Genomic DNA, 17,880 nt, shown 5'->3' with positions numbered 1-17,880 from the left:
CCCAAGGCCATTTACTCAGTGCAAAACCACTCTACAGCCTTGTGCGGAATGAACAGGTCAGTTGCATGCTGAGATGCAGGCTATGTGAAATGTAGCAGCCGATTTGCGGCAGTGCAGATACAGCCTCCAGACCTTCATTCTAGCTAGAAAGTGTGCAAGGCTTCTAGTGGAGAAGCTGCTGTACATTCAGAGAATACTAGCAGAGCAGACCTAAGAAGTAGAGGCTCGTGCTGCCTCATCATCTTCAGACTGAAATTCTCAACTATGGGTTCCTGTTACTTTTAGGTGTGCCTCGGTTCCTACCCATGTAAGAAGGCTGCTCGCTGTGTTATTGTATGATTTACTGCTCTTACCTTGCTTTCTTCTAATCAAACTCTTCTAGAGGTGGGCACTTTGCTGTATCTCTGCATTAGGTGTGATCAGATCAGCTTAGTCACCCATGATGCAAAGACAGAGCAGAATTAACCACCTTCTGCACGGCTCACTGCTCTGTTCCCTGGGCTTGTACAGTCTAAAACTATGTTCAGGCCTGAAACAGGCCTTGAACTAGAATTGGGGGTCACAAACTCTTAAAATGCAAACTCTTTAGTGTACAGGAGTTTTCAGTTTTACTTATTTCTTTGAAATGTGCTTCAGCTTTCAAAACTTTTGGAAATATAGTATTACTCAAAGAGGGCCCATCCTGAATTGTTCATTAAGTATTAACACAACACAACAACTACAACCAAACGCTTCAGGTGGAACTTGGAGTAAGCCCACTGAAATTAACAAGCACAACTAACATTATGCCTATTAATTTCAGGGGGTCTACTCTGAGTAAACCTTAGTTGAGTACCACCCATCATAATCATCTACATTTTGCTAAATGGTGCAAAGGAAGAGGCAGATAACAGTAATTTGGCACTGTCACTTTATGAGTTGATGTTCTGAAATGCCAAAGAGGAAAATGTTTTGTTTTTTTAAATGACAGGAGAGTGTTCTGTGAACATACTAAACACGAAAAAACAAATCTGGAAGACAACCAGGCAAAAGCTGGGAGTGTGGCCAGGAACTCATCAGGCCACAAGCTGCCAGCTAAAATATTATATTAAAACAGGCATATATACTGTGTGGAGAATTATATCAATTAACTGTGTGCTATTTGATAAAAGACCGTTCTATAGTGAGTGCATCAATCTTGTTCTTATTTAAATCAATGGCAAGATCTCCATTTGCGTCACTAGGAAAATATACAGAGACGACCTCCTGCGTTCAGGGCTCTTAACAATGGAAAATCCACCGTGGAGATGCATTAACAATTTATTTTATTTTATGCTAACTTCAGTTCTCCAACCCAGCATTAACAAAAGCCTAAACCATATGTAGCACACAAACACATTTTGCTGCCTAAAATGTGTTAGCAAATATTTTGAAAGTAGATATGATTCTAGATATGTATGTATAAGTAAGTTGGCACAAAAACCTTAATTTATGTTGATGTTAATGTTTAGGGCATTTCTACAAGTCTGTTGTGTTCAGCCAACAGGAATGAGCAGAGAGGAAACACCACAGAATTACTTACGGTAGTTAATGAGACATTTCCTGTTGCGAGGGTTTAGAACTGTGCAGATTTTGCTCACTGAATATTTGGCGCTGTGAGGAAAAGCAGCAATCACCCACAAACCTGCACCAGGGTCCACATTTTGCCCCAATCTGGATAAATTAGTCATGCTTAACTCCAGTTGAAATTAATGAGACAAGGTATTATTGAGATCAATAATATGTGTAATTATTATTATTGCAGTTATTTTATATCCATTGGAAGTCAATGGAATTTAAGTACTTAGATCCTGCGTTTTGGACACTGTGTTGTTTATATTGTATATTTGGCTTTGGTCCATTTGCTCAGCTGCAATTCTTTCAGTCTCTCTTGATGGGGTGATTACATATATGAGTTACAGTGAATGTCCAAGCATTGTGAATGATGACATTCACACATGAAAGTGGGCAATTCCAGTTTTGTGAATGTATTTAACTAGACATGCATTTCCCAACTTTTCAGCTATGGCTGATAACACATTTAGGCAGTTCTCAGCTCAGTGCATCTTTTTGGTTTTCAATTTGGGAAATATAATAGTAATGAAGAGGAATAATTTTCTTGGACACTCATCATGCTTAGTTATTGTTTACCTGCATAGCTGTTTTTTTGCTCTATTGTTGTATACCTAATAGTAAGTAGCCATTTGTCTATATGCAGGATTATACGGACAAAGGTACAGCAACCACCCAACCAGCAAGTCCCAGCCTCCAGTCACAGCATAGGTAACTTTTTTAAAAATATACTTAAAAATATATAATGCAATTCATTCTAAAGAACTTTTAATCACTCTTATGGGCAGATAATTCTGCACAGAACACTTCAGCACACGTACTAATGCACCTTCTTTGTCATTCTCCAAGGGCTGAACATGGTAAATGAATTTTATAAATACTGCTAAAAGGTTTTGAATTTTACTGATTATTATGATAAATAGCTTTCACCATGAGACAGAAAATTGAAATCTAAACCAAAAAAAAAAAAAAAATATCATCCCACTAATGGGGGTCTATAGAATGTCAGATAATTAAAGTAATAAATCAAGAAAGGGATAGTTATTCATAACATTTTCTGCATCATTAGTCAGTAAGTAGTTTTGAATGTGTTTTTTTCTTCTATCAACCAACCCTTCCATAATTCTTTGTGCACTTGCAATTTTGAGTGAAGAGGTAGCAAAACTTTGAAAACTTTTTACTGCGTTTTCTTCTTCTTCTTTGCCTAATTCACATGCAGACCATCTAACTCTAGTCATTGAAGAGTGATGGACTTTATATTAGGGCTTTTTTTTCTTGTGGAGTCTCTGACAGATGAGCATAACCTTGCTTAAAATAAGCCCTGTTAACTCAAACTACTTTTATAATATATTCAAGCTTCTGTAGTCCTGTTGAACCAAATGAGTGAAGTCAAAGTACTTCGGCTTAACTGGGTTGTAAGGCATGCTTCCATAGACCACTTTGGCTTAATATTCACCGCCTCTTTTCTCTTCACTGCAGATTTTCAAATTTTTCCTCTGCCTAATCCTTTAGAACTGAATTCACTAAATTTTATCTTGAAAAATCTCCATATTTTCTGAGCTGTCAGCATTTTAGAATACTAACAACCTAATCCACAGTCCAGCTAAAATGAAGTTCTTAGATTCAAGACAGTTAATCTCAGTGATTTCAGTAGGGACTAAATTGGTTTAAATCCACATATTTCATTAAAAATTATGGACTGGACTACAGGCAAGCAATCCTCTAACCATTTACTCTGGAATAAAAATCCTGAGTCCAATTTTAGAATCTGGAGTGAATCTCATGTATGAAGTGGTAACTCTCTCAACATATAGGAGATTTCAGACAACTTGCAGCGTACATTTCGGTATTTCTGAATTGCATGAATATATAAGACATATGAGCGATGGTTTAAATAAGCCTCTAAACCAGTTTCCTAAATACACAAACTAGAATGTCTACCAACCACAAAATTTAATATGAAAGAGACCACTCAAAACATACCCTGCATCATAAGTCCAATTGATGCAGTTCTACCATATCCAGGATTCCCAGTGAACTCTACAGAGCTTCAAGTATTGGACCGGGCTGTCCTTAGTATTTGGCAGACTGAGGTGCCTATCTCAGGAGCCATATTTTGGATGCTATAAGAGGACAGCAAATTGTTAGTTATTTAATCTATTATTATACTTTTGGCTCTTGGTCTGGGCACCATATGCACTGTGTTGAGGCAGTGGTTCAGAGGATCTAGTGCCCCCAGTGCTATCTTTGTCTTACTCAAGTCCTTAAATGCTGAAAGAGTTGCAGATTACCAGTCATATCATAGATTTCCTAGTATCAGGGGTCCTAGCAAGAATGCAATCTACTGTCAATTTAGAGCAGCTTTTCCAAACCCCCAGATGCTTTTGACTATAATTCCCATCAGCCTCAGCTGGCAAGACTATGCCTGATGGGAATTGTAGTCCAAAACACCCAGAGAGCGCCAGGTTGCAGGCAGGTGCTTTATTGCGTTGGACATAAATGGTGGGAGATGTCGGCTCAAATCTCTGCTTGTCCAGGGGTTTATTTGTCCAGGCAAAATAATCATAACAAACTTTTAGACTGATGCATCTTGCAGGATGACGCCATATATGTTGACCTGAATGCCTTGGAGATGCAACCAGCAATCTTTTGTGAAGTAATATAGCATAATGTTTAAGAACATGAGCTGTAAGCTACTTATCTGTAGTTCTTATCTCATTTCAGCCATGACCTCTATGACATCAATGGATTCCCTTAGGCAGCTACTTCTCATTTTAACATGGGGGTAATATAACACTAGCCTATGGTACAGAGTTGTTGTATCAGTTACTGATAAAACAAACATGAAGCATTTTGAGCAGTTTTGAAAAGTGCTATATCCTGTGACAAGGGTAGCTAACATGGTGACCACCAGATGTCTTAGACTACAACTCCCATCATGGCAAATGGTTGAGAATGATGGGAGTTGTAGTTCATGACATCTGGAGGGCACCACACTGGTTAACCTTGTGGTATGGGTTAGTTAATGGCACAGATCTCTACCATTGTTCTCATGGTATACACAGCTGACTCTCAACTTAGGCAGGGGTTATGTTGCAGGGATAGTGCATAAAGTCAAAATCACTTATAGTCAAAATATATTGGGTGGAATGGTGGGTGGAATTGCCAGTCTTTTCCCCCAGAGGCCCACCCCTCCCGCCTTTTATTTTTAAAAATCATTTGCCAAGCCCTTGAAGCTGAATGCGCACAAGTTAAATGCACATATGTTGTGGGTCTACTTTGTGTATATATGAAAATAGACAGGGCAGAATATTTTTGCAATGCTTGATAGGTACCTGATGCTAATTTAGCTTGCTGCTGTATAAAGCTGGTCTTTCTGTCAGCAACAAAAGCTAATAAGATAGGGCTGGGCTGTAAGACATGGCAGAAAATGAAATTTAAATGTTCAAGAAAGGTATCCAGGCTGCAAATTTCCCTGTTCCCCCTCTCCCAGCCTCCTGGTTGTAGGTAGTGGTATTGAAACACAACTATCAAAGATGGCAGTCATGGAAAAGTTGTTTGCATGGCTTCCTCTCTTGTGTGGATATGTGTACTGATTGGTTTGTTTCTAAATTACAGCTTCCACGGGTTCCGTGACACAAGTGTCCTCAGTAAGCACAGACTCAGCAGGCTCCTCCTACTCCATTAGTGGAATTCTGGGAATTACCTCTCCCAGTGCTGAAAGCAACAAACGTAAAAGAGATGAAGGTAAGAATAAACACATATTCCTTTCATATTCTTTTTTTTATAGTTTATAGAAAGAGTGAAATTTTATCCTCAATCTCTGCTGCAAAATTAATTATCTCCTTCTCGCTACAAACCTGTTTCCCACTTAGAGATACCAATTTTCTTTGTATGTTAATTTGAATTAACACACACACACACGCAGATAGGAGCTAATAAATTTCTATATCAGTAAAAATTATAATTTCAAAATAACCCATTTGGAAATTAGGAGCCAAACTATCAACAAAACAAAGATTTGAAAAGGCTTGGAATCTGCCTCCTTTGCCATACCATTTTGGAGGACACAGTTGCGAACTTTTTGTCTAGTGATGTGACTATTTTAATTTTACTTAAGAACTAAGTGGGAGGAAAAAGCATGAGATTCTGACATATTTCCTCTTGACTAAAATGATAGGGGCTTGCGGCTTTCCAACACCAATTACTGTATGAATTGACAACATGGTAAAACACCTTCTGTTGCATAATCATTTTAATATGAGAACTGGGCAATGCCTCTGACTCTTCTTGCATGATCAGTTTGACTGAGGGTAGATTCACATTATGGTTTTTAATGCTGACTTTTTTATTTTGTAGATTTCTGAATAATTTAAAACTGCCTGGGTACAGAAAGCATTGTGGCAAATAGAGGTGGCACAAGATAAACCTTTTGTTTAAATAGACTTGCTTTTGTTGAATGAGGCTTTTGAATGGTTCAGCACAAGTTCATTAGCATCAACTTCATTCAGCATTTCCTGGTTCAAGTCACTTTCTAAAGACTTTTCAGAATGTGCCCAGTTGCATTTTGAATTAAAACCATTTACTGCACTAGGCTGGATCTGTCTGTGCTATGACTGAAATCTGTATTTGGTTGGATTTGTAGATTAATCAACTGAAGTTTGGTTGATTAATTTGTATGACCAATTTTTAACAATAGAGGTATGAATTAAAAACACATTTTGGTTTATTATTTTCTTACATTTTCATAGCTTACCCATAACAAAAATTCTCAGCAGCTCATGAAGCAATATGTTTTGGTTTGTATGCTAATAAAACTGGGATTTTTTTATAAAAAAGAAGAGAAAATATTAAAGATTATATTCTGTTCAAAAAAGAGGGGAAGTTATGTCCATTTAAGTTATGTTTATACATCCTTAAATATCTCAAATATCTCAAAAAAAAACAAACAAACCACCTATGGTGAGGTTCTGATAATGTGCAATGTCATTCAAATTAAACTGATCAGTTACCAATTAACAGGCAGTTAGTACTATGATCATGTAGTTTTTAAAATTCTAGTGTGCACTTAGTGTGCACAAATCTGATGAAAAGTCAACTCACGTTGGCTTTGGAACACAACCCCCCCCCCCACATGTGAACAGACAGTGCTGCCTCCAGTTTTGGAGGGCTTTTATGTAAAGTGCACTCATTGGGCCCTCTTCCTAAAAGGGCACACCTGCTGTCATTGCAATTAAATACCTTGCCCAATCTGTATAAGCCATCCTATGGTGTGATCTTTGAGGATGCCCACAGATGTCTGTCCCTGATGCCAGTGAACTGAATTCTATGATTATAATAATACAAGTAAAACTAGGGTTTGGAAACAAGCTTTTCAGCTGCCAGAAATAGTCACTTTGATGATCCAGTAATTCTCAATAAACGTGAAAGCACTGATGCATGTAAATGAAACTCGACCCTTCCACTGAAAGGCGTGGGGAGCCTGCTTGCAACGTGAACAGGGTGCACCCAATGTTGCTCTAGTCCAGTTCCGCTTTCTGCAGAGGAAGTGTTTTAGGTTTAGGGTTGTTTACAACTGTATGCTCATCAGAAGTTCATGAACATATAAAGCGGTTTGCTTAAATGTGTGCAATGAGTCACCAGAGAACTAACATGTTCATATCACTGCTCCCCAAAGGGTTTTCAATTGAAGTAAGTCACAAATTCAGCCGTGAGTCACCAGTCGCTGAGCAGTCCAGTTATGGATGTGCATGTGTGAACTAGTATTGAGTGCAAAACTTCTGAGTTGGAAATCATTTTAGTTATAATCTGTTCTCACCATCTGTTTTGATGGAACTTGGCCTAATCTAACAGTTCCACAGATATAGAACTAATGCTTAGCAAGCATTTGCTGCTCATTGAAGGTTCAAAGCACTTTACACACATCATGACAGCAATTATTGCAATCATCCAATAAGTTAGGTCAGTATTACCTTGCAGGCAGGCATAGAGATATTAAAAGTCTACATAAATATATTTAGTGAATTTACAACTGAGGTGAGAATTGAACCAGGTTTTCCTTGGCCACAGCAGTGCTCTCCACCACAATGCAACAATTCTCAACAGCACATAATAATATATAATGCATAAGGAAAAAATGATGCTTTATTGAAATCATATAGCCTCATTAACTGTTCAGTTTGTTTCACCCATAACAAATAAGTTATAGACAAAACAGGCACCGTAGCTGATAAACAGATAATAGATAAAAACACTTAGTCAACGTACATTTATTGTAACATCTACAAGCATAACAATCTGCATTAACTGTGACCAAATGTAGGGGGGAAGTCCTCCAGGGGTCATCAAACCTTCTCAGCAAACCCTCAGACCTTGGGGGGCCAGGACTAAATTTTGAAAAATAATAATGAATGAATTCCTATGCCCCACAAATAACCCAGAGATGCATTTTAAATAAAAGGACACATTCTACTCATGTAAAAACACGCTAATTCCCAGACCATCCGTGGGCTAGATTTAGAAGGAGATTGGGCCAGATCTGGCCCCCAGGCCTTAATCTGCCCACCCATAAAGGTAAAGGGACCCCTGACTATTAGGTCCAGTCATGGACAACTCTGGGGTTGCGGCGCTCACCTCACTTTATTGGCCAAGGGAGCTGGCGTACAGCTTCCGGCTCATGTGGCCAGCATGATTAAGCCGCTTCTAGCAAACCAGAGCAGCGTACGGAAACGCCGTTTACCTTCTCGCTGGAGCAGTACCTATTTATCTACTTGCACTTTGACATGCTTTCGAAATGCTAGGTTGGCAGGAGCAGGGACCGAGCAATGGGAGCTCACCCCATTGCAGGGATTCGAACCGCCGACCTTCTGAATGGCAAGCCCTAGGCTCTGTGGTTTAGACCACAGCGCCACCCGTGCCTACCCATGAGATATACTAATCCACTGATGTTTAATATTTCCTTTGTATTGTAGGTTAGGGTACATGTGCATACCTGCTACATCTACTACAAAGTAGTATTTTACTCATTTATTTTTGAGGATCAGTTTTTGGCCAGTGTGTTTATGTTTTGTAGGGACAGAGCTGCTTAGGTATTGAAGATTGCCCAATCCCTATTCAGCTGATAGAGGGCTTAGCAGGATCCCTTAGCCTTACATTAGTGGAGGGGAACCAACTCGTTATAGAAAGATAAACAAATTGACCCCAGCAATCTCTTTCTTGTGTGTGGAATCCTAAAACAACAAAACATTTTCCTTCTGTTAGGTTCCTCTAACAAATTAAAAAAGAGAAACTTGGAAATGCATTCCTATTAATACATTTGGGAGTAAGCCCTATTGAACTCAGGACATGTGCTGCAAAATGCCCACACTGAAAAATGGCTGTAGATTCGGGCCAAAGAGTTGCCCCAAAATGAATTTCCCAGTTTGAATGCTATCAGAATTTTGGTGGAAAAAAGAAGGAGGATATGGTCATTTAATTATAGGGAGCAGTATAATGCATAATATACAGAAGGGGGCCAAGTTAACATTTTTTTAACTTTTCCAAAGTGCAACATTCAGCCTTAAATATCATTTTTGCATAGTTGATATATTCACAGCTCTGCTCAAATATGTTGGGAAATACTAGGCAGTAATTATGTTCTGCTTGCAGGTGCTGTGTGAGCAGGGCTAGCTAGTGGTATAGAACAGGCTCTGTCCTTAGAACTCATAAACTGTATCCATGACACACTATGATTCATTACCTTTTTCTGTTCACCTCACCATTGACATTCTTTAGCAGATGTCACCAGTCTTTAACTCAGTGGGTTGCATGTCTGGTAGCAACAGGGGCAAACTATATCAGACAATCTTTATTGGTTTATGTAGCTGAAGGTGTCATTTTCCCCTCCTGTTGTAATATGAATTCAGAGCAGATGTGTCTTAGTGGGGGATCGGTTGTTTTCACTTATAACTAAAGGACACACTACTGGAGACTGACAAAAGAAGCAGGACATGGACAGCAACCAGACAGTAGATGGTTGCTAAATAGAGATGAATTCTTCACCTCCCCCCCTTCTTAAAAGGCAGATACTTTTAGCCACAGTGGTGTTCTTGAACATGTTAACTCGCTTAAACTTTGCTAATTTTCCACTGCAACCACCCCCCCCAAGTTAACAATGCATATTGGCAAAGAAAAGCTACAGAAGAAAATGTAGTCATTTTATTTTATAGTTTCAAAGTTGCATGGGAAGTCATATGGTATAACAACTGGCCATGTGAAAATGAATTGTGGTTTATTATATGCTATAAATTAGTAGAGAAATAAATGCTTTTTAAATGTTACAAATGGCTATGTTTTCAAGGTATTCAGAGTGGGAACAATGGAGATGAGTCTAATTTTAAGAGGATACCAGGTGAATGCCTTCTGTGATTATTATTTCTGCTGTATAATGCTATTTTTCTGTTCTTGTTTTAGAGTTAGTTTATAACTGATGTTTTTAAATTTTTATTCATGGGTTTTACCATGAGCTCTTCTGAGGAAAGATAGTATATAGATATTTTAAACAAACAAACATATAGTACTCTTAAAGTACTGTTCCTATTAACATGACTAGAAGATACCTTGACTAGTTCATTCATGTCGCCACCTGCCCACATAGAAGTTGCTAGCTTAATACATGCTTCTTATAAATACCCACTGTAGGGAATAGGTCCCATAGCATCTCAATATTAAACTGGTGGAATGCAGATTTTGATCATGTGAAAAAAACACTCAACAGTACTGTGTCAAACATTGCAAGCAAGTTTTTAGTGTGCAGAAGATATTTTGTTAACATTTCAGTACTTCCCAGAAATAGATAGATGATAGATCCACTAATATACAAACATTTTCCTGAGATACATGAATGCAAACATTTTCCTGAGATACATGAATACAAACATTTTCCTGAGATACATGAATACAAACATTTTCCTGAGATACATGAATCCAGTTATAAGGAATACACCAGTCTTGGTGGTACTAATACTGACAATATGATGTAAAAGCATTTGGCCTTGATGGGCCAAATTTTACCTTGTCAATTGTTCTTTTTGCATCAGCAGACCTGCAAAAGGCCTCAGAGAAGCTCACAAGCAAGGCATGATAGTTATAGCCATCTCCTGTTTGTCCTCCACATCTCATATTCAGCCTTAGTCCTGTGATACGTGGTTGATTAAGGCTGTGTACACACTGCTATTTACTCTGGGTACGTTGTACTCTCATGTAACAAAAAAAAGGTAAAGGACCCCTGGATGGTTAAGTCCAGTCAAAGGTGACTATGGGGTTGTGGAGCTCATCTTGCTTTCTGGCCAAGGGAGCCAATGTTTGTCCACAGACAGCTTTCCGGGTCATGTGGCCAGCATGACTAAACCAGAGTGCACAGAAACTATCACTGGCATGCTTTCGAACTGCTAGGTTGGCAGGAGCTGGGACAGAGCAACAGGAGCTCACCCCATCATGGGGATTCAAACCGCCGACCTTCTGATTGGCAAGCCCAAGAGGCTCAGTGGTTTAGACCACACGCCACCCACCACAGCCCTTATATCTCATGTACACATGACGCTACCCATGATGTAGCGCTCTCCTGTATTTTCGTGAGAAAAACTGCTGTTTAATTAGCTTCAATCTGAAAGCACAGATGACAGTTTCATATATAGGTGTTCCAGGGGGTGGGGGTGGTGGTCTGCAGGGGCAAGGAAACAAAAAACGACAATGTGCATCAGCTAAAGACATGTTGGCTCCCTCTCTGGTGTGTACAGCAATGTGGAGATATGACTTGTAATGCAATGGTGGGAAACAACCTTGTTGCATTTTAAGTTGCTAATGTGTACCTAACCCGAGAGGAATAAAGAGGACATGGGAGCAGATATGGATCAGAAGGGATTTATGCATCCAAGAAAACTAGAGCCAATAATCAAACAAAACATTCTGCACAGTGTTTGAGCGTGTAGACATTCAGTCTGAGTTGGAATTAAATACATGTGTCTAAGGCTGTATTTTTGTGCAATGCATTACATACATATATTTTCTGTTTCATTGTGGCCCAGTCAATGAAGCTGCAGAGAAAGCCACCTGTAGGCAGCAGGGAAGGAAATACTTTCAGTCCCCAAAGAATATGCCGTCCCATAGATTATCCGGTTTATCTGTTTATCTTGTCTGCTTGAGCAGAGTGTGCAGGGCATTCTGTGCTTCGAAGGTGTTGGCAAAGCCACCCAACTGGTCACATCCATTTTAATTTTGACTTATTTTGTTTTGCAACAAGAAATAAAAGGTCCAGAAGGCAGAGAAGGAGGGGGTTTTCTTTTTTTCCTTTTACGTTCTTAATGTAATCTGTTCAAGGTAAGGTGGATCCTATGCCACACCTATTGGAAAACGAGGACAAGAGACTTCTTTAATGAAAATATTTTCATTTGCATTCAAGTGCTGCTGTTGCTCCCTCTGCTGGCAGGAATGTTGGTAGCTCTGGAAATCCATCAGCGTGGCTGAACTTTCCTCTTCTTTAGAGACTTTAGGTCAGGGTTGGGAACCTGCAGGACCTCCATATCATTGGACTGAAACTTCCAACAGCCCCAACTTCCATGACTAATAGCCAGGGATGAGGGGAGCTGCAATCCCAATATTGGTTTCTCATCCCTGTTTTAGCAGTTGCCCCTGCTTTATGGAATGAATATTTTTAAAAAAATAATGCATATGATGAGGTGGACATAAAAGCTTATTCCAAGATAAAATTAGATCGACTTCTTCAAGACTTTTTAATTAGTACAGCAAGGCTCTTTTTTTTTTTATGCAAAAGACCAACACTGCCACCCATCTGAAATTTTGTTTTTAAAATGTTCACATTTTAAGCTCTCTGGAAAGTAAATTATATATATTTTTTCCAAATATATAATTTTCTTTCCAAATAGTTTCAAATGCGAACATCTAAAAAACAAAATTTCAGATGGGTGGCTGTGTTAGTCTGTTGAGATTTGTACAAGACAAGTTATATAATTAATCTCTATTCTTACTTGGTTTTGTTAATGTTTCTTCTGTTCGGCAAGGTCCTAGTATGAGAGAGAAATGAGTGTAAGCTACTACAGTATACAGAAACAGATACTTATTTAAACAAAAAGGTGTGCCCCGTGACTTTTGGATTTGAGAAACAAATCTGGATGTAACATTTACACGAGTTACAAAAAGAAATTTTTCAGAGACTGCAATGCAGAGGTGCCACAGAATTACTTTCCCCCCATAGAGGCTGACTGGAAAAGTCACAGCGTACAGAGAAACCAGGGGGATGAGTGGGGCTCTTCTTGGACTCTTTTAAGGAAATGCTATTGAATGTTGTATTATTATTGTTTCTATAAACGGCTTAGAGATTTTAATTACATTAAGTGGTATAATTATAAATAACTGTAGGGTTGCCATACATCTGGAATTTCCTAGATGTATAAGGAATAATGCAGTCTGCAATCGTGTCTGGACAGAAATCAGTAAAAATGTCCGGGAAAATCCGGATGTATGGCAGCCCATGGCAGCAGTGCCGTTTTTGCCAATTTCCCATAAAAATAGTTCAAAACTGGCATTCCCCCCCCCCGATTTTGCCAAAAAAAGCCCAGCTTTTCTGTCCAGATTTTCACTGTTTGAAATATGGCAACCCTAAATAAATGTGACTTTAGCTGTTTACTACACTGAAATTGCATAGGTTACAAACTCTGCTAACCCGGAAGTAGCTGCTCCTGGTTGTGAACTTTGCCCCAGGATGCAAATGGAAATCGTGTGCTGGAGGCATGTGCGCAGCAGGAGGCCCCATTAGCGAAAGCGCGCCTCAGGATAAGAACAGTTTCAGCTTCAGAACGGACCTCTGGAGCGAATTAAGTTCGTAACCAGAGGTACCACTGAAGTAGTATTGATAGTGCATAATTTGAAGGCAGTATTTTTCACTTATTATTTGCCAAAGAATAGCCAAATAATGCCAGTGAACAATCTAATATATGCAAGTTGTGTCTGCATATATAAAATTTAGAGGCACAACAAGTGACTAATTATACTTACAAACTGATCTTTGCAAATATTTCTCCTAGTTCCTGTGACTCCCCCCCCGCCCCCTGCTGGTATACACTATTAAAAGAAGGACAATAAAGCTTAACACACTGTGTTATAAATGTGCAAGATGCATGCATTTGCTGAACACCTACCACTCCATTACCTAAGAAGAAATCAAAACTGGATTGAAATACCCACCCCTTTTCCAAACCAATCAAAGCTGCTTAGGTGATAGTTCTAATTCGCTAGTATAAAGAATATTCATAATGTTGAGAAGGGTTGGGGAATTTCTTTATTATACTTCATGCAATTATATATTTTACATTTTGTTTATGCGTTCATGGTATGTTAAATATATCACTAGAAATTTGTTTAATAACTTCTTTATAGAGAGAGATGCTGGGGATAAAGTATGGGCTTCTTTGTAATTTTTCTTACTTTATTATTTGCCTTCTGATTCCTTTCTTTTTTTGCAGGGCAGTTTTTGCTGTGTGTGCATATGCATGTATGGATATGTGCTCCTGGGTGTTTATATTTCGTGTTGCCAAGAATTCCATGTGTACACTGGAATTCCATGTATATATTGGAATGTGTATATTGTTGAGCTTTGCCTGCAGTGCTATCTGGGTTTTGAGCTGGACTGTACACAGTCTTTTGTGATTGTTTCACAACCTCTTCCTAGGATGAGGGTGATTTTCTTATTGGATAAACAGCCTATGTCTCTTTTCAAAGAGGCACATGAGCTGCCACCTTGCCATTATCTGAAATTCTTGTTTTGGGCGGCTATAAGAGTATAGCCTCTGTCCCTGTAGAATTTGCTATGGTCTGTGCCTTTCACACCAGTGCAGACTTGTAGGGTGCCTCAAGTATCTCACTACTTTTGTGGAACTGATTCAAGCACATACCAGAAATTTACAGTGGATTAAAATATTCTGCAACAAAACCACTTAGAAATACACACATACTTTTTGCTGTTAGGAAAGTGATGGGGAAATACTCTGAAAAGTTTAGGGTGAACAAATGATTAACAGGAAGATGTATGAAAACCCCGGTAAGCAAATCAATATGAACGCTCATTGACTGTTGAATAACTACCGTGCAAACAACTCAGAAGGAATGCTCATTAAAGAGTGGGTATAGTCTAACTCTCTGATGTTGTGTGAGCAAATCAGGATGAATGCTAAACAGGTTGTCTGAAGGAGCCTGTAGATGGTTGTGTTATTCCAAACATCCTCCAAGGGTGTCTGGATGTTATATTTGGGGGCTGCCCAGAGAAACAGAGTATAAGATGCAGAATGACAAATATTAAATATCTGGAATATTATAATTTGGAAAGCCTGGATGATATAGTGGTTAGAATGCAGGACTGGGACCCGGTGAATGAGTGGGCCTGGTTTCCAATTCCCAGTTGCCAGGAAACAATCTGGGTGACCTTAGCCTAACCTACCTCACAAAGGTGTTGTGAGATAAAATGAGTAACTTCCACACAATTTAATCTCACCCTTTCTCCAAAGAACTCAGAGCAGTGTTGCTGAGGTTCTTGCTGTCTTATCCTCCATTTTATCCTCATGATCTTCATCTGGATTTGAAAAGGAAAAAATGGGAATGGCACCAATATGAGAGAAGGAAAGCTGGCATCTCAAAAGTACACAGAAACTCAGCTGAGGACACAGCATGCTGTATCTAAGTGCCCCTGAGGAAGAATATACTGTATATGAAATGTGTTGAGCTATTAAATTTTTGTTCCTGGATATCTTTGAGATTCCACCTCTCCCTTTTCTCCATCCCCTTCTCTGAATAGGGATTTGAACCTGGGTCTGGCTAGTCCTTGTCCACCAATCTACACTGCCCCATACTGGTTCTAACACTGTCCTCTTTCCTCAAGACTCTAAGATCCTAGAACTGCAGAGTTCTGCATTCCTCTTACAAGACTTGAACTGCTGGCAATCTTCTGCTCTGCGTACAATAAGTCTTCACACCATTGCTTTAGTTCCTTCTACTGGTTTGAGAGACCAGCAGATAGGCAGGAAATACTGTATTTTTCCGTGTATAAGACTAGGTTATTTTACCCAAAAATTTGGTTTAAAATTGGGGCTCGTCTTATACACAGGTAGTGCTGAGGGGTGTTTTCTTAATTTGGAGTCCCCCCAAATAGGGGGCGTCTTATAGGCAGAAAAATACGGTCGTTCTTCAGTTTGGCCATCAGTACACAAACAGCTTCAAAAGATTAAAAGGAGGAAGGAACATTAACACTGGGGATTATCTTGCTACCTGTTAGCTTGCACATAAAACTCTCGCAACAATCCTCTCCTTGCAAGATAATGTACCCAATCTAAAAATATTGGCAGCCATGAGGGGGAAAAATACAAATTCAATTTTTATAGTAATAACATGACCAAAACAACAACAACATCTCAGTGGGAATGTGGCTGGATTAGCCAGATCAAGCTTTTGAAAAACTACTGTATTGCCTTTGACTCTCTTAAACAGAAGCCCAGTAACTCTAGACAAATGAACAATATAGCAAATAAGAGCATCTATCTCATGCCAGCTTCAGTTTAGGATGCACAAAGACTGTATCCCTCATGTTGCAATGTGATTACTACCATCTGCAGGAGAGCAGTACAGACATGAAGTGTAGATAGATTTGCCAAGTTTCTAGAGCTGTAGTCCCTATAACTCAGAGAAAGGACCCTAGGAGATAATGGATGGTGCCCAGCTGATTGGTGGCTGGAGCCTGTGGCACAGTCTGGTGATTCAGGAATGCAACTTGATAGACACAGAAGTGGAGCCAAAAGCAAATATTCTCATCATCCCAATCAAAAAATGCCTGGCACCTGCCCCTAAGATTTTACTTGGAGACCCTAGAGAAGGAGGCAAAAACATTTGAAACTTCAGATCCAACAACTTTAAGTTACTTTGCACACACACGTGCAGTAAAAGAGGACACTATCAGAATATATTTCTTGGTGTGTGAGCAAAATGCTGAAATATTGGTAACAGAACTTAAATTTCAGCACAAAACACAATTTTTGACAGGATAAATATAAAATAGTTTTGGTCCTGAGAAGGCCTTAGTCTTTATAAGCAATATAGATATGTAACCATTTCAGTATAATTTGCGATGTGTTGCAGTATCCTAACGACTGTAAATACATGTGAGAGGGGGCACTTTCTCTTACATTCTTAACATTGCAAATTTGTGAAAATTCAGTTTATACATAATTTTGATCCTCTGCTCTCCACTACACAGTTAAGGATGGATATATGGTATGGCCTGATCATAGAATAATAGCATCAAGGAATTGTAGAGTTGGTAGGGACCATGAGGGTCATCTAGTCAACTCCATGCAATACAGGAATATTTTGCCCAAATGGGACTCGGATCCATCTGAGATTAAGAATCTCATGCTCTACCAGTGCAGGCCTTACTTTGTAGAATATCTCTAGCTGCTACAAGCCTGTTCATAAAACTTTAAAATGTTGTTCAAGATGATCCTAAACTCCCCACCTCTCAGAAAGAGACCTGATCTTCAGAGCATTTGAGATGTAGTTGAACCAGTTTTTTAGTTCAGGTTTAAAGATATCCTGAGAAGTCAGCCAGGGAATCTGTCCACTCAAAACATCAAATGAGGAGCACTCAGGCAGAATGCAGTATCTTGATCCGGGAAATACCAAGTGCAACACTTATATGTTTAAAAAAGGTGTGATGGATATTGGCTGCTGCTTCTTTGATGTCTCATCCACAAGCATGAGAAATAGTTTTTAATACTGTTTCATACATAGGAGCCAACTCCAGGGGGCTTGTCTCTCCTGAACGTATTTTTATACTGTGACCCAACTCCAATAATCTTTTCCATAGGTGAGCACGTTTCCTATGCTGGGATCTGACCCACTCCTTACACAAAATACACATTGAAATGTCATTAGAAAAAAAGCAGTGGTCTCTGGGTTTGTTTCTTTCTCAATCAGGTTGGGAAGGTAGGGATGCTGAGAATGCAAATCCAGATCTGTTCTGCTGGGGGGCATTTTATTTATTAAATTTCTGTACCACCCTTCATCCAAGGCTTTCAGTGGCACCCTCCCTGTGGAATGCTGTCCCATCAGATGTCAAGGAGATAAAGAACTACACAAGGCAGCCCGGTTTTTAATGTTTGATATTTTACTATGTTTTAATATGTGCTGTAAGCTGCCCAGAGTAGCTGGGGAAACCCAGCCAGATGGGTGGGGTATAAATTATTATTATTA

At 39.2% G+C, this 17,880-nt stretch overlaps 1 protein-coding gene across 6 annotated transcripts in view; it reads left to right on the top strand.

Annotated features, from left to right (window-relative positions):
• Window positions 1-17,880, top strand: part of PAX5 (paired box 5) — a 215,839-nt gene that overhangs the window by 38,516 nt on the left and 159,443 nt on the right. For 3 of the 6 annotated variants that reach the window (XM_053372046.1, XM_053372050.1, XM_053372047.1), the window contains exons 4-5: window positions 2,219-2,301; window positions 5,209-5,337. In XM_053372046.1, the coding sequence (XP_053228021.1) occupies window positions 2,219-2,301; window positions 5,209-5,337 (212 nt within the window). The remainder of the gene's footprint in view (window positions 1-2,218; window positions 2,302-5,208; window positions 5,338-17,880) is intronic. The other 3 variants (XM_053372049.1, XM_053372051.1, XM_053372052.1) reach the window with 1 other exon arrangement.

This window comes from Podarcis raffonei, chromosome 17, assembly GCF_027172205.1.
Source record: "Podarcis raffonei isolate rPodRaf1 chromosome 17, rPodRaf1.pri, whole genome shotgun sequence".
In the NCBI taxonomy this organism is placed as follows: domain Eukaryota; kingdom Metazoa; phylum Chordata; class Lepidosauria; order Squamata; family Lacertidae; genus Podarcis; species Podarcis raffonei.
The sequence above is the reverse complement of the archived record's forward strand: the minus strand, read 5'-3'. Positions and strand labels throughout refer to the sequence as shown.